The sequence below is a fragment of the Corylus avellana genome, chromosome 2 (genome assembly GCF_965113065.1).
Source record: "Corylus avellana chromosome 2, dhCorAvel1.hap1.2, whole genome shotgun sequence".
In the NCBI taxonomy this organism is placed as follows: Eukaryota; Viridiplantae; Streptophyta; class Magnoliopsida; order Fagales; family Betulaceae; genus Corylus; species Corylus avellana.
Genome location: NC_142491.1, coordinates 3077174 through 3104254, shown reverse-complemented (window position 1 = coordinate 3104254; position 27081 = coordinate 3077174). Strand labels below are relative to the sequence as shown.

Sequence of the window (27081 nt, the reverse complement as noted above, 5' to 3'; positions counted from 1 at the left end):
AACTCAATCAATAATTTTGTTATATATGTGGTTATAAGGGTTATCTTAAATCGTTAATTTTTTTTTTTTTTTTTTCAAAAAATGGTGAAAACATTGTTCAAAAAATACGCATTAATACTTTAATTGAGCTTATAAGTAACACATTGTTGAATCTAATGTCAATTACTTAATTTAATATTATATAATCATATGATCTCATTATATATGTATTATTTGTTATTATATAATCATATGATTTAATAATCAATTCATCATGTGATATAATCATATCAATTATAGTGATAATATATAAATTATTAAAATTAGAATGATAAACATTAATACTTCAATTGTGCTTATAAATAACACATTGTTTAATCCAATGTCAATTACTTAATTTGATATTATACGAATCACATTATTATTGTACATTAATAATAATATAATATGATTAACTTGAATAAAGTATTTGAATTGTCATTGAACATTATCATTGTGATTTAATTATCTAAAACAAAAATGTGATTTAATTATTAATGATCAATTGATTATATTAGATATATAAATATTATTATAATTATAATTATAAAAATATATTATATAAAAAGGCGTTATGGTTAGTAAACCCAATAACCGCTAACTGCTGACCGCTAGGCAATTATAACGGTTAGCGGTTATAACTGTTAACGGTTAGCGGACAGTTATTAACCGCCTGCCTTGACACCCCAAGAGTCCTACTATGCGGCTGCCAAATTTTGGCAACCTAGCGTCCGACATATATTAAAAAAAAAATAATAAAAATTTGTTAATTATTTTTTTTGTTAGTTAAATTTCTATAAGTTAATATTTAATTTTTAATGCTTCAAAATTTATTTTTGGATTCAAAACTACAATTTAGAGGTGGAAAGTTAACCTTTTAGGGATTGTATCACCCAAAATGGATTCTATCATCCTAAATTTGATTTTACTGCCTCAAATTTAGTGCTAATACCTCAAATTTAATTATAATACCTCAAATTTGTATTTTTCTTTAATATCTCTCTTCTTTGATAAAAAAAAAAAAAAAAAAAATCTTGGCCACGTCAGGCTTTGCCAGGCGCTAGAATGTCCCCATGCTACCAAAAATCTCTACTCATAAGGAAGTACGTAGAAATTTATTTATTTATTTATTTTTGGTCTAATAGTTGAATTTTTACTTTACTACGAGACTTTGAAGCTTAGTCCGGTCTCAAGGCCTGGTTTGCTAAGGTCGGTAACTTGGCCCGATTGATTTATCTGGATCCGAACAACAAAATGGGTGGAAACCGAAACGTATCGTTTCAGTACCCGGATTTTGAGTCCCCCCTGTTACCCTGTACTTCTTGCTTCTACATTAAAACTTGAAGGATCGAAGCCTTTCAGAATCTCTCTCATCTCTGATCCAAATATGGCTGCCAATTTCTGGACATCGTCTCACCAGTATGTTTCCAACCCATTTTTTTTCTTCTTTATTTACTTTGTTTTCTATGTTTTTCGATTTGGGTGTTTTTTTTTTTTTTTTTTTTTGGGATGAATGGTTACTTTATCCATTAACAACTGAAACAATTAAAACCAGCTGAAAACCAGACACTACACACAATATCCAACACGAACTACTCAACCAAAAGCCTTACAACGCAGGCAAACAAAAACACACCTGCGGAACATCAGCATCTTTACTTTGTTTGCTATGTTTTTGATTATGTTGTTTCTGTTGTTCTTGTTTTTGAATTTGGGTGTGTCTGTTTTTATTGTTTCTGAATTTGGGTGTGTTTTGTGTTTTAAAGCAAACAGCTTTTGGACCAGGAAGAGGTGGATGTGGTGCACCCACTTGACAAAGAGAGGGGAATCACTCTTGATGATTTCAAGCTCATAAAGATGCACATGGCCACTTGTATGATCTTTTCTATCCCCGTCTCATTATTTGATTTCAATCAAATATTTTGTTTCTGCCTTGACGATTTTTTCTGGGTTTCAGTGGTTTTAGTTTTATTTATTTATTTTTTCAAGTTTACAGTTTGATTAAAATTCGCCAATTTGGGTTTTTTCTTTTTTCTTTTTAATTGAAGGAAATATTGGCGGTTCATGCTTTAGTTGTTAGATTTAATTGAAGGAGAGTTCCTCAAACCCAGTCTCTAAAAAGTGTTGTGTGTTTCTTAGTGCATGAAAAACACATGTTTTTCTAATAACATTAAGAAGAAAACATTTACTTCTCACATGCTCAAGGGACACATGACACTTTTAGAGAATAGTAAGAGGAATTCCTACAACCCACTTTGTAGGAAATTTATATTCAATTTGGTTATATATTGCATCAGAATTTTCAATTTGATTTTTCTTTTTCCACCAAGAACTCCTCCATCAAGACTGACTAGTGACAGTTGCATCTGTGTCATGGAAGGTGATATTATAATTAGGTTAGTATTTGTTAATGAAGTCGATAGAAATTTGACTATATTTGATTGGAATTAGGGCTTTCCTAGTGCAGTCCATGGAATGTAATAGGTTTGAATAAGACTTCACTGTGAAACATGATACCAAAGTTTTAAATTGTTGGAATTTCTTGTGCTATTAGATGTATAAGCGAAAATGGGGTGTTTTCGTTCTCTCTCTCTCTCTCTGTGCATGTGTGTCCTTGTGTTTTATTGACAGGAATAGGTTTTCCGTTGGAAATTACTAGTAAATTACTGGCTTTACAACATCTCTTCCAGTTCTTGATTTTATGGACTTTCTTTGTTGATTGTTTTTTTTTGGTGGACTGAAGATTCTTCAAACTTACTATTTAGAATCATAGAATTATCAATCCTGGTATTTTCTTGATGAACACATCTTGACACTCATATGTGCATACATGATTTTGCTATTAATTTTGCTATCAATATCAAAATCATGTTACATTTTCTTTCTTAACTTTCTTTTCAGATATATGGAGATTGGCGCAATTTGTAAAAGTGAGGCAAAGGTGTCAACCTTTTCTTCTAATGTTGTTTAAACTACCTGTTTTTTCATAATTATGCTTTTGATGTTCATTTTACACCTAGAACTGCTAGTCTTTTTTCCCTTCGCTTAGATGGTTTCTTGCAGTTGTGGTTAACATGTAATCTGTAGGGTGCGTGACACTGTTCAGAAGTTTGCTAGTCTTGACAGTGATTGTAGTAACTTCTTAAAAGATTTTATTATAATTTTTCCTAGTTATTAGACAATCGGAATCTCTAGCTGTTCTACCTTGTGATTGGATCAAAAACTGGTATACATGAAGTATAGTTATAATTAAATCTATAATGCATGACAAAGATGAAACATTTTGATAGAAGTTGGCTTGATTTATGGTAATACCATATTATGTTTTTTGAAAGATTGTGGGAACGTTTACCAAATGTTTGAAGAGTACTAACATTTTACCAAACGCTCTGTTCTCTCTTCTCAAATTTTCTGTCCTTCTTAGCCCTAGCAGTGGCGCAATAGGCGCAGCGCGCTAGGGTCTGGTAAGTTTGTCATGGAATGTCACTTCTCCTTTGAAGCAAAATCCTTTTGCTTTTCGGCAAAGGATGGGTGTCCTGACCTTCATCTGGAGGAAAGGAGAAAAGGATTCGTAGGGTATATTTTTGCGAGCAACCAATGTTCTTCCTGGTTGGTGGACACGGTGGAAGCAGCTAGTCAGTCTCAGGTGAAGGAAGATATCGCCAAGTCTTACCATGAGGGAGATAAGGTTACGATGGTTCACAGGGGAGGTAATAAGGCAGGAAGGTTCTTGGAGGTGTCGGAATTGTCTGAGGGTGGTCGTTAATTCTGGGTGGTTGTTCGTGGAAGTCCTTCGCTCGATTTTTGGTGTCGAGGTGAAAGCTGTTGGATTGAAGGTTCTTTCCTCAAGCTTTATCGACCTGTTTCTGGTGTCGACTTGCTTCGAGACGGTGTCTAATGGAGACAGGCTGTGAACTGCCTTGGATTGCTATGCGAGGGTTTGCCCAATTCCCTAGCGGCGGCGGTTGCTGCGACATTGAGTTCGAAGAAGAAGGGTACTTTCGGCAATCAGGGGATGAAGAGGCTTCTAGGGCAAGTTCAATCTAAGTTGGATCGGGTCCTAGCTGGGTTAGTTTTGAAGCCCAAACGTAGGCGGAAAAGGGTTGGTATATTGGCCCTTGCAATTACTGCCTTTGGTCGAGATACATGGTCAGTCCATGAAGCGGGTTTAGGTCACGATTTGGAGCCTGGTTTTGAACCGGGTTTGGGTCACATTTCGGATCCGGGTTTGGATCTGGTTTCGGATATGGATATTGGTTCGAAATCAGCTTGGGTTGACGTTTTGGAGCCCGTTTCAGTTATGGGTAAGCTTCCTCTTTCAAGATCGGGTCTGGACCTTGGCTCTGGTCACGGCTTGGTTCCAGCTTTGACCACTACGTTGGAACACCCAACCTTCTCCTCTGTCACGAACGCTCCAACGTCTTTTGGGTCGGATTCAATCACGCTGGATAAGTCTGCGGAAGGTTTTGTTGGGGTCAGGTAGGTTGCTTCGATTCCGATGATTGGTTGTCTTCAGGCTTCTCACTCTTCGCACTTGTCTTCAAGCTCCTCTCTCTCCGGAAACCCCTCGGGCTCCTTGCTAGATGCCCTGTGGGCTAATCAGGCTTTTCTTCCTCTGTCGGAGAAGTTTGCTGGAATTGTTGAGGGGGTCTTGGTGAATCCTTTGGGTCCAGGAGCAACAACTTTGGTTGGTAGGCTTCGTACACTTCCGGTGATGTCGGAGAGTGGGGCCCCTATAGTCCGATCAGTGTACAAGTAGACGTTGAAGCATTATCAGAGAGCTAGGGAAGCCAGGGGCAAGCCGGTGAATAAGTTCTTACTTTTGGAAGCGGTGGAGGCTCTCAATGCTCCTCCGGTGCAATATCAATCACCTCCGAGTGCGGGGTTTGTTAATTCTGAGGCCGTAGCTGAGATCGGGGCTGCAGCTGCTCCGATGCCTAGCTTATTAAGGAGGGGTTTCCTTAATTCAAGATCAGCGAAGAAAGGTACTCCTCATGCGTCTAAGATGCCGATTGTTTTGTTGACATTATCGGAGGTTGTTGGGGACGGAGGATTCCAGTTGGGATGGGTTGGTACAACCCCAATATTGGCCGGTAGGTTTAGGTCCTTCTGGAGAGATTGAGGTCCTTTTTCCTTTGGATGTTTGTCATCCGTCTAAGGAGATTGATGAGTGTGATTTTCCCAACCCCCTCGATTGGGATTATGACGAAGAGGAGGATCCAGCCTTGGCAATGTTGGACGCCATTGAAGAGGATTTTCATAAGGAAGTAAAAGTCGCTCGGGCGAAGTATAAAGACACTAGGGAGCTGCTCAACTTGAAGAGTTCAATCAATTATGGCGATGATTTTACTTCCAATCGGCGAGGTTAAGGCAAGGCACAAGGGCGGTATCGTTGAGCCTCTTTTTGGATCTTGGGTGGGAGGGTTTTAGTCTTAGGGTTTATGGTGTTGTGAGGGCTTTTGTCTTTTGTGTTTGGATGGGAGGGCTTTTGTCTTAAGGTTTTTGTTGGGCTTTCTTTCCTTTGCTTTTGTTCTCTTTTCCTTTCTTTTTCTTCAATTTTTTTTAGGTATTCTCTTGTATACTTCCTGTGTACTAGGGTTGCGCCCCTCTACGCTTTTATATATGAACATTACCTATCAAAAAAAAAAAAAAATGAAAGATTGCGGGAGTCTTTTTGTTGAAAGGATGTTGCAATGTAATTTCTTTTGTAATTGAATAAGGTCTAACCAAGTCCAAAATACATGATCTAGAACCATGTTTGTTGATGTTCTGGGGTGTATACAATTGCAGCTGTTGTCCTTAGTTAAATTCATTTACTTTGTAATGGTTGGGCTTGCTAAAAGAAAAATTGATTTTAATGGAAAGATAACTGATGCTTATTGGTAAATGACAAAGGTCGCTTATTCTGGAACAGAACACCAGAAATGAACCATGCTCGATGGCTAAATTGATTAAACACCATTTTCAACTTGCTGGTGGAAAATAATAGAATCTTTATGAATTACTCAAAGCTTGTTTTGACTGATTGCAAATAATGGGTGCTGTCTCATTTGAACCTCTCTAGTCTTAGACACTTGCTACTTAGGATCTACTTCTGAAGTTTATTCACCTATTCTCAACATGCCTCTGGTGTTGCTGCTTCTAGAATTTGCATAGATTTGGAATTTAATTGATTTTTTTTGTAAGAATTATTGGGCAATTAGGTACTGTTATATTATTGTTGTTTTGGTATACTCTGGATTCTCATAAAAACTATTAATTCAGTAAATTTTATTTCATTAACTTTTCAAAATTGTTGTAAGAAATTATTGCATTTGACAGATTTCACCAATTGATTGGATCTCTAATACACTGGTCAAAATTTTCAGGGTTGTAGCTACTGCAGTAGCATATATGAGACGCGTTTACACCAGGTATTTAAGTAATTACCTATTGAGGGAATAAATAGACTTGGTTAGTGACCACAAGCTCATGGCTTATGCTTTGCTTTTGGTCCTAGTAACAACTATGAAGTTCATATGAACTTGTAATAACCACTTGATAATTGATTAATACTAGTTCATAGTATTAAGTGATCCTGGTAAATAGCTAAGCCATTTTTTTATTTTTTATTTTTATTATTTTTAGTTTTTATTTATTTATTTTTTAACTTATTGCACTTCTTATATTGTTCATATTACATGTCATTACAAAGTGTATGTAAACATGCTCAATTAGTTTCTTTATTCATCTTTGGTTATACACGATATAAAATAAATGAATGGGGCAATGGTTTTATGCTGATTTGCTTCTTGTTCATAACCCTAGGTGTGAGCAATAGCTGCATTCATATATGGGGACATAAATATTTCATCCCTATTAATTCAGCATATCTATACAAACTGCCAGTTTCTAGTGCTTATCTATTTTAAAGTTTAAAACATGTAATTTTTTATGTAAAAGAGTGAAGTGCTGAACAGGCAAATTAGAACACAAGATATAAAATATTATTGGTTTTAAGACGAACTGGTTGGCAATAGTACCACCATAAAAACTGAGACAGGTAGAGCCCTTGCAAAATTTTCTGCTTCAACCGCTTAAAAGAAAGCATCACATGTTCAGTAAGCCATAGTAAGGATAACTACTAGAATTGGTTATATCGATAATTCCTTCTGCAAGCATGTTTCACCTTTAAAATACCTATTTTATTTGATTTTTATTTTATAATACTGGCCATCTTCAATTATCCTCTTTCTGGGCTTGGGTCAGTAATTTTGGTTACTGATGGAGAATCTATGCACGGATGCACCTAAATTTTACTTTATTATTATTACCCATCAAATTAACTGCTATGTTCCCTTACCCCTTTCTTTTCTGATATTCATCCTCATCTTTGCTGCAGTTAGAGACTCATTCGGTTAGAATCAATTGTTATCTGTAATTAGGGAATCCCTCTATCATCACAAGGGTATCGGGTTTTTGCTACCCTTTTCCTTTGCTTGTTGGTTAAGGTTTCTTGAATAGTAATGCACTAACTGTTCACTCCTGGACAATCTTGAGCCAATTATGATTTTTCCGTCAATTGGTTTACTGCATAAATATATTGTAGGAACCTTAACATTCCTCACCAATAATATTATTCCTATATGCTTAAAACTCAGAGGCGCTTTCGCTTGCCAAACTTAACTGCTTTTTGTTCTTTCAGAAAGAGTATGACAGAATATGATCCACGTCTTGTGGCTCCAACCTGCTTGTACCTTGCATCAAAAGCAGAAGAAAGCACAGTGCAGGCCAGGCTTCTTGTTTTTTATCTTAAAAAATTATGTACGTACTTGATACTGAACTTACTAGACTAAATCATTTGAATTCCCTCCAGATTCATTTTTGACATTCTACTTATTGTGTGAAGTGCTTAGAACCAACCTTTTCTTGTTTCACAGATGCTGATGAAAAGCATAGGTATGAGATCAAAGACATCCTTGAAATGGAAATGAAGATCTTAGAAGCACTCAACTACTATTTAGTTGTATTCCATCCTTACCGAGCATTGTCTCAGTAAGTATTTCATCCTCTTTATCATGTATCTTAAACATCTTTGAAAAATTGTGACATGTTTGGTTTTTCTCTTCCATGAATTAATTGTATATCTAATTGCTTTGAGGTGAGCTCTCTTCCTTGATTAGAGCTACATGAAGGTCTATTTAACTCACAGATAAAGTCAATTGATCAACTTGATGAATTATTTGATTGTGAACATAACATCTTGTAAAATCCATGTGATGCATTTCAGTTATAGTCACTCAGTTTTGACTTGGTGTCTCACCTTATATAAGCTGCAACAACTAAATTTTTCTTCTCCTGTTCCTCCATCTTTTTGGCCACAAATGATTAGACGGTTGGATTTTACCATATAGTATCAATTACTGTGTCTATATTTGGTTTGTCTTGTGATTTGTATCTGCATATCTTGGATTAAATGTTTTGGTCGAAATGTTAATGCAGTTAGTCTTCATATTCCTTTTTAACTTCTAGTTGATATCCAGTTGGTCATCGTGTTGTTAAGTTAGGTACATGCCCATATTCCCTCATCATACCTGATGGTAACTGATTTTTGTAATGGATATAACTAATTCAGTGGTATGTTCTACTTTTAGGATTTGCATACTTGAATTCACTTCCTCTTCGATATAGTCATACAAGTGTGGAACTGCAAATGCAAATTTCATTAATCCTGAGCTACCTTGGGTTCCCTGTAGGAAAAAAGAAAAGCTACTTTGGTTCCAAAGATGTCAACAATTATCTATGTGGATGATTTTGGACTAGTTGATCCTTTTTGAAATGATATTTGATCTTCCCAGCGAGATATCTTCCGAAGTAACAATGGTTCTTCCATTTTTCTTTGCTATGGCAGGTTGCTTCAGGATGCAGGCCTGAATGATATTAGTATGACTCAATTAACTTGGTAAGAGTCCAATTTCCAGCGTATTCAATTTTCTGAGGTTTTTTCCAGGACAGATATCACCATGCTTATCAATTCTTTGTTATTTGTATTTTTCATGAAAATATATAGCTTTTCTATTCCTGTTATAGTTATGTTCCAACTATTTCTTTTATTTTACTAGCCTTTTTTCCACGTTTCTTGCATACATTATTATAGTTGGAATGGATTATTAGATTTCATTAAAACTACAGATAACTTTAATATATTTTGGAATTGAGCTTGAGTTAAAAATAAATTGGGGTTCTATCTCTATCATGTAAACGTAAGAGAGAGGTGAGGTAATGGAGCAGAAAAAAGAAGGGGAAAACAGCAAAAGAAAAATAAAGTCAATCTGTGAGGGTCCATCCCCTGTTAGGTAGTTTTGGTATTCCCAAGGATATTTGAGATAATTTTGTCCAAATATGTTCCGTCAATGTCTCTGTTTTTTTTTAATATATGGCATGGATTCTAGTTGTACAGTAAGCTATAGTGGGGGGGGGGGAGGTCAATGTTCTGTCTGATAACATGGCCCACAGGCATGCCAGTGATCTTTTTTTTTTTTTTGGGTCGATTACCTTTTCTCCCCCTCAACTACTGATCATTACTGTTGTCTGCATGAACTACCACCTATCATGCTCAGCCACCTTCAATTACCATTTGTTAACAAAAAAACTCTCCATTAGTGAAAATCGTACAAAAAAAAAAATGAAATGACGAAAAGACCCTAAGTTTAGAAACTAAATTTTTACTTAACATATCCCTAAGAGTTCTAAAATACAAATACATAAATAAAAAGACAGAAATTTTAAAAATAAAAAAAAAGAAGTAAAAAAAAAAGAAGTAAAACTCAAATAATCCAAAAGAAAAAGGAAATAATCTAGAATGCAAAAAAACAAAAAACAATAAAAGGTGAAAAAAGAAAAAAGAAAAAAAATAGCCATGGGTCGCTGTAGACCCATGACGGCCAGTTGCCGTGGGTCACTCTAGACCCACAGCGTGGCAATGGGTGCCCAAACACTTTCTTGGGGTGGCCAGCCACCGCCTATGTGTTTTGGTGGTGGCTGCATCACCCCCAAACAATGCTTGGGGGTGGTTCGGCGACCACTCCTGATTCCTTGCCCTTTTTCTTTTTTAATATTTTATTTGTTATTTAGTTTTAATTTTTTATTTAAGGGTATTTCCATCATTTTATGTCTAAAAAACGCATATTCTGTCTAATTTAACGATTTTGACTAAAGGCGGGCTTTTTGTTTGTTTGTAAGAAACGATAGTTCAAGGAGGTTGAGTGTGATAGGTGGTAATTCATTGGGAAATGTGTAAATTAGTGGTAGTTGGAGAGAGAGAGAGAGAGAGAGAGAAAGGGGGGGGGGGGGGGGAAGGTAATTTAACCTTCTTTTTTTTTCTTCGCTGCTTCTGCTTTTTTGTGAAGAAGCTATTGGAGTTGGCATTCCTGCAGTTCTGTCAATTGCGTGATTCAGATTTAAAGTGTCTGGTTAAATCTTCGATTGCATAAATAATACTACAAACTATTTGACTTGAAACTTATACCTTTCGTTAGAGAGGAATGAAAAGTGGATAATCAGCCATCTTCATCATTTGAATTTTCTCAAGCAAATATTGAAGTGGTGATTTAGGAGAATGGCATTTGAAGGATCACTGTCTGAATCCCAAAAATGCCTACTGCAGTTTTTCATTCATTCTGTAGTTTCTATATTACATTGTGTTTATCATAGATGTACAGACTCTAAAAGTTAAGGTAGGGTACATGAACCTTGGCCTATTTGAGCCTTTAATGTTTGCATATTGATATTCCTGTGAAAACCGTCTGTTCATGGAAAAATCAGTTTAAGGCTGAAGAAAATAAATGTGAGACTGACCACACGGACAAGAAAAGCTATTTCAATTGACAAATTCATGCTGGATACGTAGCTTTCAACAAGCATTGGGCAAAAATGGGGGAAACAAATTTAGCTGTCTTAGAAATATATAAATAGAATTAAAAAAGTTGGGGGGGGGGGGGGGGGGGGGTGAGAGAGAATAAAAGATAAGCTCACTCTTTGATAATTTTGATGAATGAGCTAGTTTTTTTTTTTTTTTTTACTATAAATACAAGAATGATGGGTATCTTGCATGTGAAACGTATCGATAAGATACCTTTTCTTGTTTTAGGAAATTAAATTTTATCTTTTGGATAAGCAATCAAATTTTATACAGACTTCTCGCAGAGGTTACAATCAAAAAAATTTAAAAGATGAAAGAAATCTAAAAAAGAATTTCAACGAAGGCTGCCCTAGAGAATTCATCCAATCATAGCAGGATCTTAAGATCTTGAGAGTTTTCTAGTTAAGCTCAAGACAGTTAAATGTTCAATTATTATGTTCTTGCCACAATTTCTACATAATACAAAGAGGGAAGCATTTAAAATTTTGCATGGCAATGAAACCTCCATTTCCAACATGTAAGCACTTCCACAACTTTCTTGGCATAAGCTGCTGTTCCCCCAAATAAATAGCACTAGTGCTCATAGATCCATTGCCACCATACAATTTAGTGAAAATGATCTACTGTGCCACAATGACTCTTGCATGCGCGACATTAGTCCACAAGAATTTATCCTCTCTTCATTAGATTCTCAGCCATCAATTGTCAGATTTTTATGGTACACATAAAAAAGATTGATTTTGTTCTACTTTATGAAGATATAATTTTGCCCCTTTCAAAATCTATAAGTGAGAGAAGTGCTCATCAAAGTTGATTAGTGTTGCAGTAGCTGTACCTCTTTATCTCTACATCCTCCTCTTGATATATTTAATGGCATGCCTTTCTTTGTGCCAGCAATCAATTCCCATAAGCATAGTTGGCCTTCTTTGTTTTACAATATTTTCTTGCTTCAATTGATTTACAAGGACACGAAAATGATGTAGCCTTGATGTTTTGAAACATTCAGGGGACTTGTGAATGACACTTACAAGATGGACCTTATTCTTGTACATGCTCCACATCTGATAGCTTTAGCTTGCCTTTACATTGCTAGTGTACTCAGGGAAAAAGATACCACTGCCTGGTTTGAAGAGCTCCGGGTTGATATGAATGTGGTAATTTTTCCAAGCTAAATCTGTTCTTGTCCTCTGTTTTTTTTTTGCCTCTTTTCAATTAAATTTACATTAAAACCATAAACTGGCAGCCTCTTTGGGCTTCCTTTTTACCAGAGGACATATCATTATTTGCTATGCAATGTGTGGCCCTTATCTGGGCATAGTATTTGGTTGAAAGCATTAATGACATATCATGGTTTATGTAAAATCCCAATCGTTGTTTCAGGGCCCTGTCTTCAACCTAATTTTCCAAAGTTAGATAGTTATGTTTACAACAGAGAAACCAATGGAAAGGAGGTAGAAAAGTCCCATTCTTAGAAAAAATTAAAAGCAAATGTGCTATCTCCTCTCTCATCGTCCTTCCCTTTTCCTCCCAAAGTGGGAGGAAGCCAAATGGTTGGCCGAAGGAAAAGGGAATCCCTTCCCTTTCTCTTGCCTTTCCCCACTTAACTCCAACCAAACACGAGAAAGTTCTCTCCCTCCCTTCCTTTTCCTTCCCTCCTCTTTTCTCCCTAACCAAGCATATTATTGATTTATATCCTCTATGCTTTGCCATGATACTGTTTGTGCCATAGGGGTGAATGTTGGAAGAGGTAATGAAATTAGTTGAAATTCGTTGGATGCAAACAATTCATTGGGGCCAGTTTGTCAGTGTGCCAGTGAAGCCGGAGTATTATCTGATCCTTATGGAGGAGGGGGCCCTTTGCACAGATCTAAGGTTTACCTGACAGGGGTGGGTACACGAAGTATCCTACCTTGGAGGGATTTCTTGTCATCAAAAAATAAATGAGGGCATTGTCCTGTGAATATAAGCATAAAGTATAAATTGTACCAGGAAATGAAGTTCACTTATTTCCCTCCGTGTTTGCTCATTACACCATATAAAATTTGTAAATGAAATGTATGATTCTAGTTTAACAGCGTTCATTATAAAACGTTAAAATTTTCATCAAAACTGTATGTTCTTCTTGCTCAGTTTTTTGGGGCAAAAGACTCTTGTGATCTTAGGCCCAAAATGTAGGGTATTGCCATCTACTCTTTAGTTATGTATCAGTTTATATGTATTGGAATCCACAATACATATAGTGACATGTAGTGTTAGGGTCTGTTATATGGGGATTCTGCTGAGGCAGTGCTGTCTAGTCATTGCTTTGACCAATATTCTAGAGTGGGCTCAATATTAATGATGCTCAACATGACAGGTATGTAAATCCTGATTCACCATACACTATTTAAGGTCATATTTCAACTGCTGTCTAATTGTAAAATGATATCTTTATCTTTTATTTGATTCACCTCGAAGTCAAAGTCCAAGTTGCTTGTCTTGGAGCATTTGCAAGTAGCCTGTATCATTTTTAATTTCCACAACTTCATTATTATGCCCTATTCCCTGGATTAGAAGAGTACCACTGTTAAATTCGAAAATTCCTTGTAAATTGTAATATCTTTTCTTTTCTTTTGTATTCCTATAGCTTTTCTGTTTTTCTTATTTCCTGGGCAACTAGAGGTTCACATGCCAAATAATGGGGACTAGAAATTGAGAGTAGTTCTTGATGGAGTTGATTTTATAGGTGTAAAGTACCTATCCTCGCTCACACTTTGGCATTGACTTTTGAGGGTGATGAGAAGCACCTTTTGAATCTTTTTTCGGTCATTGAAGAGGATCGGTACCGTGAATAGGGGGTTTTTGTTTCAAATATTAGGGGGAAGAAGGAGCTCAAAAATTTGGAATGCTCCATTAATTTTGAGGCTAGAGGCTGTGGCTCTAGTAGGGTCAAAGAAAGGGTGGTTTAGGCTTGCCTTGTGAGCTTAGGGTTGATTTGGGTTTTTTTGCATCAAGGTTTCTTTAGGCTTCTTTGGGTTTTAGGGTCCTCTTTTGGGGTTTTTGTGGGTTAATGCGGGGCTTCTTTTGGGTTTAGGGTCCTTTTATGGGGTATTTTTGTGGGCTAATGTGGGTTTTCCTATGTATACTCTTTGTGCACTTAGAGGCGCACTGCATTTTTTTGGATATATACTACATTACTTATCAAAAAAAAAAAAAAAAGTACCCATCACAGATTTGAGAATCTATAGTTCTTTGACTGAAATTTACCTAGTCTATGCAATGAATAGGTATTAGTGTCATGTAAATTGTCTAATATGCACGTGCTAAATCCTGTGCTTTATTATGCGCATTGCATGCGAGGCCATGTAGTTTAACAAGCTGCAATCGATTTCTATCGAGTTCATGATTATGGTTTTGTAGCTTGTAAAAAGTCCAGGTATTTTCTTTAAACTTTCTAAAATTATGAATGATGTGCATGTTTTTGACAGGTGAAAAACATCTCCATGGAGATACTGGACTTTTATGAAAACCAGAGAATGATCACAGATGATAGAATCATTGCTGCTCTCAGCAAGCTAAAGCCATAAATGGTTATCCTGTGGGAAAATAATGCTATTTATCTTTGATATGACCAAGATAGAGTTTCTGGTCTTTGTGGTGTTGGAAAGCTGCTCTTTATCAAGCAAGGTGGGTTAACTTGCTGCCATGCTTGTCAAAAGGGGCAGAAAATGTTAGAGGTGGCATGCTCTGTAAGATCACCATGTTGTGAAAGAGATGATTAATGTAGCAAAGGTCAGATAAGAAAGCTAGTTAAATCAGTCTAGCTGCTTGTAGCTTTTGCCATGTATGCAAACATGTACCTTATTTTATGTCAATTGGATTTGTTCAAAGCTAGTTAGATACATTGACATTTACAAGTAATTAATTCGAAATATATGTCTGTAGTGTTGCGAACCAGTCTTTTCTTAATATAATTGTACAAGCAAGTTTCTCCCAAGTTTCAAGGATGATTACTATTCAATTTCCAGTGGCCAAAACGACAAGCAATGTTCAAATCTCTCCATACAAATTCTAGTCAATTTTTTGATAAAGCTCGTATTGAATTATAAATTTATTCTCAAATGAAAGATTATAAAAAAAAAATTAAAAGAAAGAGTTATAGGGTGTTAGACCATTTTCACCCATTCTAGGGGTAAAAAGGGGCTGTTATACAACATGGATTTATAAGTTCATTTATTTATTACAATTACAGGGACATATTCAATAATTTTTCGCAAAAGAAATGAAGCCAAACAAACACCACAGCGACACGATAATGACGAAGAATAGACTGATAATATGAGGCAAAAGGAGTGCACATTGCTGAAAGCGTTCGAGTAGAGCGCCTCATCCTTAGCAAAGTGCAAATCTTGGCAGCATTTTGAGATCAGACACCACGAGTAATTGCCAAAAGAGACGATTTGGAATCTATATGCTAGAAGAGTAATGCTAATTATTCAACTCTCATCCTGCTCTCATACAACTGGATTGATGTAGCAATGTCCATCAACCCTTAATTTTTTTTTTTTCTTGATAAAGGCTGATTTAAAAACCTATGAACACTGTCACATCAATCCAATTATATGAAAGTGAAATGAGAGTTGAGTATGTAGTATTACTCATGCTATAAAACAAAACAACATATTTGTTAAGTGTTTTAACAAAATCACGAATTGTCTCTTCTTAATAATATTCTACCAGTAACATCCTTCAACATTGTTCAATTTTCCCTGAAGATTCTTCACTCATTCACTGCATCTAAAGAGCCAGTAAGCAGTAGTATTAGCATTGCGACTTTGTTTTCCAATAAAAGACTGATTTAAGAGGATTCTCCAAATTTGTTCACCAAGAGCTCCAAGGTCATGACCTGATACCAGTTTTGCAGCATTGTTCATGGTGTTGCCATAGCTAGCCACTCATCAATTTCTTACTTCTTGTTTTGATCAATGAAATCAAGAGGCAGATTATTAGAGAAGACATAAACAGATATCACTGCCTGATATGGCTTCACAAACCAGAGCTTCAACCAAAAATTGAGTCAAAATAGGTAATCCTTGTATGATAGACATGATTTACACAAATGACACAATCTTAGCAAGGTGATGCCAAAACCAAGCTGTCAATCTAAAATACATTGGTCCTGGAGATCATGAAACAGAGACACAAAATCCAATCCTTTTGATAGCAATAGAGCAATAACAAGCTAATCTATCAGTCGAGCAATGGCACATTTGGCTTTAACAAGATATCTTTAATACCATGACTATTATCTTAACCCCCAAAGGAAGATCTTGCATCAGCTGTATGAGTGTAATTCTTGAACACTCTTCCAAAAACTCTGGAGCTACTGAATGAATTCTCTCCAATCTCTCTTGCTTGAGATGATTCAAATATGTCTCCAAATTCTGTATTTATTTCTTCCCCTTCTTCTTAGCCTGCTTCTTCTCTGTAGGACATAGGAGAAAATTATTACAAACTAGAACTTCCAAGAATACCAAAAATGCAAAGGGAAAAGCTACTTACCTAATTTCCTCTTTGCTTCAGATTTCGCGAAGAACTCTCTCCATTCATCGGTCAGAACAAAAACTGGGTCATCATCATCATCATCTTCCTCTTCTAACTCCTCATGCTCCTGCTCTTGTAACATCATCCTATTTGAACAACACCATGAAAGACCAATTTGGATGAGAAAATTAAAGGGGAATTTGTTCTCGGTTTCAACATTAGAAAGAGCAAAAGGGCCGACTTCGATTTCACACAAAACATGTTCTAATTGACAAATAAATACCAAAAACATCGTCTCATTTTAGACCAAGTAGGCCAGACAGTTATAACAGGCTTTCCTGAATGATTGTCTTAGTTTTTTTGCAGCACCAGAACTAAGGAAAAAGTCAAGAGCCAAACTTTCATATATAACATCAAAAATCATCAGCTCTATCATAGGAACCAAAACGAAGCTCAATTGCTTGGGAAAAAACCTACAACAAGGGCCTCTAAAAAAAATTCACCAATTGACCTTATTAATTTCCTCTTAGTCTAATAATATGCTTAGTGGAATAAAAGCTGAATGTGTCAGTTGCAAGATTCTTGAATAAAAAATCCATGACATTTATAAATGAAGTATATTGAGAAGAGCAGAGAAGAACTGAAATGGAGCAACTTACGGGGTGGCAGAACCATAAGCTTCTTCATACCCAGAAGCCCCCGAGATCAAGTTATTTGGCGGAACAACAGGACCAGAAGGTTCTGGGTTTCGAGGAAAAGAAGAAGTAATCCTGGGGCATACATGGTGGTGACCATTAAATTGGTGGTGGTGGAGGTGGTGGTGGTGGTGGTGGTGGTGATGGTGATGGTGCGCACAGAAGCATAAACGATGGCAATGATAGTGATGGTGATGGCGGTGGTGGTAGTGGAGGCTGGGCGGTGGTCTCCAAACCCTGCATCCGGGTGTAAGATCCATGTTTTTTTTTTGGTCTTTTTTATTTTAATTATTTTTATAACTAATTAATTACTAGGGTTCTTAAGGACCTGTGTTGTGTTGTTGGCGGGGTTGACAGTGGGTAAAACTGTAAAAGTACAGGTTTTACAATTGTTTGTTTGTTTTCTCTGTTTTTCTCCCATTTTCAATCTCAAGTTCTAAACTTTTTTTTTTTTTTTTAATCCTTTAGAGAGTGAATCTTCATTCCGCTTACTAAATGTGCTCTAAAGATTTCCAATCCAAAGGTTATAGGGTGGTTCGAGCACCATTTTGACCAATCTGAGTGGTCCGACCTCTCCTATATATATAGTTTTTTTAAAAAAATATTTATATTATTTTATTATAATGAACATGTGTCATATTATTATTAGTGCTTAATGGTTTCTATTAAAATTTCGAATAGGTGTGGAGTAAGTTTTTATTTATGCTTACCACCGGGAGTTTTAAGCCACTTTTTAAACCCTAAAGAACTTATTGCAAATTGGTGTCACTATATGAACTAATTTTTTTTGTTTAACTAAAATTTAAAACCAAAACTTTCATCCTTACAATGTCAAAAAATCTATATATTCTCCACTTTGACAATAGAAGGTAAGTAATCCAGTTAGAATAGGGTCCACATAATCAAATATTAAAATTAGCGAGTTTTGGTTGATAGGTTATTAGCCCATTTGTATTTTGATTGTATTAAAATGCTGACTGTAGGATAGTTGGGTAGTTAGTTGATTGGGCTAGGTATTCTTTTATATAAAGGTCCATATCCAAGTTTGTAGGATTCATTGAAGTGAAAATCTAGAATACAAATCGACTGTTTGGAGGTTGGGATAACCTCGAATTAGCCCTTTTATTAAATTTTCCATCATCAATTCATCTTGAATAATGCTACATTTATTCTTGAAAACTGATTCTCTCTAGCCTATTTAGGACTAGAGATTATCCAATTAAAGGCTAAAATTTCTTTTCAAAAATTATAAGGCTCCAAATAAGACACTTGTCCCACTACTAAAATAATAATAAAATGTTCTCAAGGGGTAGCTCAATCGGTTGTGTATCATGTTTCATGAAGCGCAGGTCACTAGTTCGAATCTCCCCTCTCTCTTCCCTTGTGTGGACATATAAAAATAATAATAATAAAAATATTATTTATAACTTTAAAAAAAAAAAAAAAAAAATAAGGGATGACTAGTCATCCCATTTTTGCCCTAGGGGGTTTTTTTTTATTTTTTATTTTTTATTTTTTTATTTTCGAATTTAGATGAATATTTTTGTTTTACTAAAAAAATTTATGAGTATTTTTGTCTTTTTGTTTGCCTTGGACGGAACATTGACATTTTTTGCTATTTTTTTTGGGGGGGAACATCGACTCAACTGATAGTTTAGACGGACATTGACAATGAAATTATAGTTTGGATGGAGTATATGTACTTTTCCCTTTAAAAAAAAAAATTGTATAAAAGAAAAAAACTAAATTCTAAGAAATTACATTATATATGTATATATATATACTCATCTATGGAAATATATCACCAATAAAATATATAGTTAATTATTACCCCTTAAGGTAAACAGTGCATAGCTTAGTTTTGGTTGTTCTTCCTCCTTTATTTATTGTTTTTTATATTTTAGGTTCAGTAATATTAACCAATAATTAATTTTGTTAAATCACCACATGTCCCATAAGCTTAAGCTTAATTTGAAGAAGTAAATTTAATAATTTAATTAATACTTTAATAAGCCAACTACATCATTAACGCGTCCCCTAAAGTCCACCAACTCAATGAAACACATGTTTTTATAGACGGGCATGCCTTGGCCCAAAATGAGCGGGGGCTAAATTTTATTTCATTTTTTTGGACATGTGAGGGCTAATTTTATTTTATAATCACACAAAAATCAAGATCTATAAACATAAAGTATAGTTATTTCTTTTTCATTTGTTTCATGATGGATGAAGAAGATAAAGAGATATTGTACATTCTCTGAAGCATATTTACCAGCTGCGTATTTAAAATAAGATGATATTTACTATTTCACCATATGTCATATTTCTTAGATGACTGCTTATTACATAATTGTTGTGTTATATTTTTGAATGATTCTTTATCACATAGTCGGTATGTCCTAGCTAGTCATACATTTTTAATGTTTACTTTGATTTTTGCTGCAGATGTTTTCCTTTAATTATTTCTTTTGCCTATATATTTTCCTCACTGCCTTTCCCTTAATTTTGACATTCTAGCCTTCAATTTGGTGCTAGTCTAGTTCTATTGTATTAGTCAATCACTCTCTTCTTTGTGAGAATGGATAGCAAGTCATCGGTCGGTAGCAATTCACTGGAAGAACAAATTGCCACCATGAGGAAATCCCTCTTTGTTGAGGTCTTTCTCTCTTTTTTTATTTTTTTATTTTTTATTTTTCCGAAAGAAACATTGATACTAGTTTTTCCTTCCTCATCAATAATATAGACTTTTTGTGTTAGAATATAAATTAAACGAATAAATTTAAATTTTCCTATCAAGATTTTGAGTTCGGACCTTGACTCTGTTATTCACTCTCCATTTTAATTTAATATTTCATGTATCGAGGCTTCCTTTATGTCCTTGTGACTAGAGATAGGAAAGTAATTAAGCTTGTTTTAAATTTTTTGGCTACATTGTTTGGTCTCATAAATACTCCTTACAATCTAATTACGTGTTCTGCATGGAATATATGCAACACTAGTGTTCGTTTTCCTATAATTATTTGCTTTGGATGTTTAAGGACCGAATTAATTCACGAAAATCATTAGACATTTAGATACTCTCTTTGTCCTAGCAGCTTATTGCTCGTGTGTCCGCGGGACAAATCCCATTTGAAATGGATGGTGTTTACTCCATGCAAAAATATTTGTGGGAAATTAAAACTCAGATATTTAGAGTTGAGTTTTTCAATTAAAAATGAAAAATTAGCAGGCTAGGATTTCAATTTAAGCCTGCTTGATCCATCTTATCCCTTCTCCATATCTGCAAAAGCATCCTAATTAAATTGTCTTCACTTAAAGAAAGCAGTGAGATCTGATTCTCTGAAAGATATATAATACTAATTACCCATGTGGGTTACTGTAGGAAATCCTTAATGAGCAGTTCAATGAATGGGAGATGCTGGAAGATGACAACGATCCAAACTTTGTTGATACAGTTGCTAGTACTTATTTTAGTCAGACACCAACTGATATATATGCCGTTGAACAAATATTGTGAGTGGCATAATATGAAATTAATTGGCTTCATTTATTTTTCATTTTAATTAAACCTTATTAAATTTTTTTTATGTTCATCAAATTTTGATGTGTCATATAAATAACAATAATAACTCAATTCCAAATTTAGAGTTGTGATTCAAAATAGTTATAATAACATTAACTGGGCTTTACTTGTTTAATAGGTACGCAATCCCCGTCGATCCTGCTAAAGTGGAAACAATTCTTTTTAAATTTAAAGGCTCGAGCTCCAGGTCTTTTTTTTTTTATTTTTAATTTAATTTATTTATTTATTTATTGGGGTGCTCATTACTTGCATGAAAAAATAATTCTCTAAAAACGGAATTTCTCTGCCTTCAATATTAATATTTCTCATCCAATAATCTTCAAAAATTATACATGGTGAGTTTAAAAGCTCAACGTCATAACAAAATAACATAAATTGAAGCAATTGTGTACAAATAATCACTTTCTTTTTAGTATTTTCTATTTTCTTAATTTTCTCACTATTACTATGATCATTTCAATTTATCATTGTTATTTGCAGCTTTGGTGCTAATAAGGTGACTATTGAAATCAATAAAATGATTGATTGTCTCAGGCGAGGCGACATGGAAGGGTAATGTTACCCACTTGAATATTTTTTTCAACCCTTAATAATTTCGAATTCTAAATATAGTTTTATCTGCTTATATTTCTCTTTGAGAGTTTTTTTTTTTTGTTTTGTTATTCCCTTTGAGAGTTGTTTAACAGCCTGAATGATACTGCTGATTTCTTTAGCAATATTGCTTATAGTTTATATGAATACTAATGCTAAATCATTATAAGAAATTATTAGCTTGTCTATATGAATATATAAACAGTTGTAAGGCTGGACTCCCGATTCTAAAACAAGAATTTGATACTCTGAAGAATAAACTGGGAGCATATTTGAAGGTCTGTCTCTAATCTCTCTCTTGGACACATATACAAGCACACCCACAATTGATTGTAGTTGGAATAAATAAGTGATATGTTTGTTTTCCGTTCATTTTGTAGTTGTTGCGACAAGACAAGCCTAGCTCGTCATCAACTGGCGCCAACTATTGAAGAAGATGTGGTTAGCAAGAGTAACTAGTATTTGGTGAATTACATTTGAGTGCAAATTCACACTCTATAATTCTCGAACAATAATGAATAAAAACCAGGCAATTCAATCCCCTGGTGCTATTTATGTCAACATTTTCTTGTGGCACTTGGTTTGAAACTAGTTTCTCCAGCCACTAGGTTTCTTGTCAAGTTTGTCTGTAATGAAGGTTACCGATACATAATAAAACCCATGTAAAATTCAATTAATTCTCATATTTTTAGCTTTATATGAAATATTTTCAATCGTTCTCTTACAGATACTGCAACCTCAATTTCCTATATGTATGACTCGATCTTTTGGTACCGAGAGTTGGCCCAAGTGGTGAATGCCTTGGAGTTATCAAATTTATCATAGCATTTTCCTATTTTTAAAGGCGTTATCAAATTTATCATAGCATGTTCTTATTTTTATTTCACTTTCACCTTTTTTTTTTTTTTTTGGTAAGTGATAGACGAAGGTCTGATTCCACAAATGCACTCCCATTTGTGAAAATAAAAATTACAAAAGAAATTCAAGATTTTTCTCATTGATGAAAATATACCATAATATCAACCAATTAAGAACATTCTGCTTGTTTATATATATATATATATATATATATATATATATATATATATATATATATATATATATATATCTTTCTTGATTTTTGGAGTTTATTTTTGGTTGGTTCATTGATGAAAAACAACATAAACAAAGGTGCAAGAACGAGTTCAAATAATTATTTCATTAACTTTTTTTACCGGGATAAAGATACAACAAAAAACAACTTAATTAATTGATTCAAATTCAAGCTTAAGCCGGAATGCCTGGTTATTCGGCCACTTGGTCCTTAATTAAACCATACTCTAGCTTCTTAGCACCACCATAAAATTGTGAGTATCCAGCCTCTTGCCATTCCTTTTGTGTGTGCGAGTGGGATTTGTTTCCAAAGGTCATCTTCATCCTCTGGAAACCCTAATTAATTTGCTCTATAGATCCAGATTCGACTCTAAACTTCAATCTCCCATATCTCCTTCTTGTTTTTGGTCTGTTTTAAGCGTGCCATATATGAAATTAAAACTTATGACAAGTAGAATCGTCCATATAAAAAATTTCCCATTTGAAAAATTAAGAAGTGTTGAAAAATTAATAAGCTTTAGGTTCTTAAACCAATATTGTCGATATCTCTCAATGTACACATCCATTCGTCACCAAAATTTTGTGGGCGCGCAAGTTAATATGAGTTTTCTCTGAAACGTGTAAATTTGGTGGCCTAAATCATTCATTTTCAAAATGTGCCATTAATGACTTTATATATATAAAAGGATCCATTTGGATTTGCGATTTCAAAAAGTGCGATTTCAAAATAGTGATTTAAAAAGCGGAGTTAACAATTTGATAAAATTGCGATTTGGCCTTTAAAATCGCAATTTAACTTTAAAAATTCTGCGTTTTTTTTTTTTTTTTTAAAAAAAACATATCCTTTAGCTGACATAAAAGTTGGATAAATTGTTTTTGTTTTTGTTAACACGTCCTTGTGACTAGATAGGATAGGAAAGAAAGGTTGTTTTTAATTTTCTGGCTACGTCGTTTGTTCTCATAAATACTCCTTAACTTACGCAAAAGTTTTTAATTTGGTGGTTTGTCATGATAGTATATAAAGATGATGTGGGCATTATAGCGGAAGGAGTATAAAAAATGAACACAAAAAATTATATGGGTGGTTCGGTGTTAGACACCTACGTCTACCACTCGGAATACTCCTAAAGGCTACATTGTGCTCATTAACTTTATTCGTTGCTTAAGGAGATCAATAGCTTAACGAGTAGATAGCATGCCCTTAGGTTGGCAAACATTAAATAGGTATGATTGTAGCATTAACATATTATTTATCTTAATTGAGTCTAATTAATGGTGGATGTGAAAACCCTAACTCTTTCGTTCTTTATTTCGTTTCAATATTTCAAAATCGTGACACTTTTGTTAATTTAATTTGGAAAAGCAAAATCGACAATTCTCGTGGGAATGATCTCATATTTGCCTACTATACTATCATTTTAATCTTGTGCACTTGCAAGTAAAATGTAGCAATTAATCGTCACAACAACATGCAGGGAAAGAGATATTCTTGAAGGCAGTTGTACAAGCTATACCTACTTATACCATGAGTGTATTTCAGCTACCAAAAACCTTTTGCAATAGTATTTAATTCTATGATCGCAAAGTTTTGGAGGGGGCATAAGGAGAATGACAAAAAAGTAGCTTGGATGAGTTGGGATAAAATGAGAAAAGCCAAGGAGGCAGGGGGCATGGGCTTCCGTGATTTGGAATGTTTTAATACAACTTTGCTTGCCAAACAAGGGTGGCACTTAATTCAAAATTCAGATTCTCTAGTGGCCAAGATATTGAAAGAGAAATATTATCCAACGAAACTTTCCTCAACACCCCGTTGAGTAAAAAACCCTTGTATGTGTGGCATAGTATTTGGAGCACAAAATACTTATTACAAGAAAGGATGGTGTGGAGGGTGGGGAATGGGAAGAACATCAAAATATGGAGAGATAAGTGGGTGCCATCTCGATCTGACGACATATGCTATCCAAACTCCGGTTTGTGTGTTGGACCCTGAAGCTAAGGTATGTGAACTCATTGATCAGGATACACAGTGGTGGAACATCCCTCTCATACGAGAAATATTTATGGAGGAGGAGATAGACATGATTTGTGGGATGGCCATTTACCCTCGGTCACAATAAGACCATGTAGTATGGGTGGGAAACAGGAATGGTGTATTCTCAGTGGGTAGTGCTTATCATTTGACCAAGGAGATAAGTTTAAGGGAGGTAGGAGGCTGCTCTACGGTAGACAGGATGACACAACTGTGGAAAAAGATATGACAAATTCAAGGACCAAGGATCGTTAAAATGTTTCTATCGCAGGTGTGTAATAATATACTACCCACAAAGGAGAACCTCTTCAAATGGAAAGTAACAAGTGACCCATTGTGCCCAGTATGCCGCTTGGAAGTGGAGACGGTGGGACACGCATTGTAGAGCTGTCTCTCAGCACGGGATGTCTAGATAGAATGCAATGCTAAAATTCAGAAAAGTACAAGTGATGAGGATGCGTTCCGCAATATTTTCATGAAGTTGCTCGAAAGGTTGGAGGCACCGGAATTCGAACAGGTAGCTTGCATAGCCAGGCAAATTTGGCTGAGGCGTAACAAGCTGGTGTTTGAGGAAGACTTTACCCCTCCAAAGATAGTCGTCCAAATAGTAGTCGACCAATAGGAATTCCACTTCAAGGTGGCTCAAGAGGCAACTGGTGGTCCAAGGAAGCACAACCAGCAAGTTGTTGAAGCTTGGAAAGCACCACCTATGGGGACTGTGAAGCTCAACTAGGACACGGCCATTGACAAAGAGAAAAATATAATGGGCATTGGGGTTGTTGTACGTGACTATGCTAGCGGGGTAATAGCAACACAAGGCATGACGCATTCTTATATTAGTGACTCAGTGGTGGCGGAAGCAATCGCGGTGTGGACTGCAACGGCTCTCTTGGGACAGCTGGGACTCACGGATGCAATCCTTGAGGGGGATTCCCTTGAGGTAGTGCAAGCTCTAAAAAGGGGGAAAGGAGCTGGTCAAAGTTTGGGAACCTGTTGGAGGAAACGAAGGCGATGCTCCATGGCTGTCACTCGTGGGAAATACAACATGTAAGGCGAACTGCTAATCTGCACATTGGGTAACAAAAATGGGAGTTTTTCTCAATGTAAGCCAGTTGTGGCTAACTACGACTCCCCTATGCATTAGGGACATTGTAATGACTGAAACATCTTTGATTAATGAAATTATTCATTTTCCCCTTAAAAAAAAATAAAAGGAAAAACCCATAATAATGAACTGCATGTACGTAAAACATGTCTTAAAATCATTTATGTAATCACGTTTTCAAATAACTCAATTCTCAAGCTGTAGAAATAATATTTCTATAAGAAACTTTTTTTTTTTCTTTTTTTTTTGAATTTCTATAGGAAACTGATTAACAACAATTTCAATACATAACTCATAAAATCACATTTCAATAAATAAAACATAAAATGACATTTTTATTTACCCTTAAAATCACTAATTAAACCACCTTAATTAGGTGGTTAGCGATTTTTTTGAACTCGCGCGTTATAAAAGCGGTTATTCGATTTGCGGTTAATAACAGCTCATTTGTACACCCCTAATACCAACTACTCTGACAATAGCAAAAGATATATATTATCTTGATTAACATTTGTAAGGAGAATTATTTGCAACCAACAAACATGATCATTTTTCACAACCATATTGAAGCTGAATGTCAGGGAATCAGATTGGCTACATTTATCCATAAATTTGCTTCTGTGAGAAACTTCCATTTCTTGGGTCAATTTGCTTCTGTGACAGACTCCCTCTCTGATTATTTTGTGAATGAGAGGAGCTTTTACCATATCAAAGTAGTTGATAGTTTTAGATGACAGCAATTATTCAAATAATGTGCATGTGTGAACGTATGTGAGTAAGTCAATTGCAAAAATATTTATGAGGTAATGACCAACCACCAAAATTTCATCATAAATTATCAACTCTTTAACCTTTGACTATAAACAAATTTAACTGAGGCAGCACAAAAGCAAACACTGTAAAATCCGAGATAAATCTATAGAGGAATAGCAAAGAAGTGGCATCACACTGCAAACAAAATATTTATGAAGAAGCTTCTTCCATAGTTTCATAATGCATTGCATCACACTGCAAACAAAAGACTAAACATAATTCAAACACCAATGCAAAGAAAAGAGCTGTAGGCATAGTAGTAGAAACCAATGAACTCCAACTCCTGCACTGCATGCACTACGTCGTCAACGTATGCAGAAATTCAAGCAGATAGCAGTCATATTCAACAGCTAAAAAAGTGGGAATATATATAGCATTACTCTTTCACATTCATATCACATAAATCACTTCTTATTATTATTCTAAAAAAAAAAATATTAGGTTTTGGAATCCACACTCACCGAATCATAACAACATATTCCATGTTCATCAATATTATTCGAAGTTCTCACAATAAAATCAAATGCATGTTCTACTATGCTTCAAAGATTAATTAAAATCATCTCATGCATCCATTCTTTGCACAAATCACAAAAGAAATTCAATTTAAATCAAATCATCAGATGTATCCGTAAATCACAAAAGATATCCAATTTAAATCAAAACATCAATTGTATCCATAAAATAAATCACAAGGGATATCCAATTTTTTTGACAAAGAAAATCCAAGCA

At 35.0% G+C, this 27081-nt stretch overlaps 3 protein-coding genes across 3 annotated transcripts; 2 read left to right on the top strand and 1 right to left on the bottom strand.

Moving 5' to 3' along the window:
* The first annotated feature begins 1308 nt into the window (after positions 1–1308).
* Positions 1309–14907, top strand: LOC132179643 (cyclin-C1-2). The gene is made up of 9 exons (XM_059592402.2): positions 1309–1437; positions 1785–1891; positions 2920–2959; positions 6387–6431; positions 7703–7821; positions 7938–8052; positions 8909–8959; positions 11925–12072; positions 14386–14907. Exons 1-9 carry the CDS (start codon positions 1406–1408, stop codon positions 14482–14484), a joined length of 756 nt encoding a protein of 251 aa, XP_059448385.1. The 5' UTR covers positions 1309–1405; the 3' UTR covers positions 14485–14907.
* A 696-nt stretch (positions 14908–15603) lies between these two features.
* Positions 15604–17417, bottom strand: LOC132167324 (uncharacterized). The gene is made up of 3 exons (XM_059578265.2): positions 17101–17417; positions 16460–16587; positions 15604–16382 (listed from the first exon to the last, which is right to left on the bottom strand). The coding sequence occupies exons 1-3, from the start codon at positions 17394–17396 to the stop codon at positions 16348–16350; spliced, it is 459 nt and encodes a 152-aa protein (XP_059434248.2). The 5' UTR covers positions 17397–17417; the 3' UTR covers positions 15604–16347.
* Positions 17418–19714: 2297 nt separating this feature from the next.
* LOC132173939 (pseudo histidine-containing phosphotransfer protein 2-like) lies at positions 19715–21741 on the top strand. The gene is made up of 6 exons (XM_059585629.2): positions 19715–19792; positions 20519–20649; positions 20838–20906; positions 21200–21271; positions 21516–21588; positions 21691–21741. Exons 1-6 carry the CDS (start codon positions 19715–19717, stop codon positions 21739–21741), a joined length of 474 nt encoding a protein of 157 aa, XP_059441612.2.
* The last annotated feature ends 5340 nt before the right edge of the window (positions 21742–27081 follow it).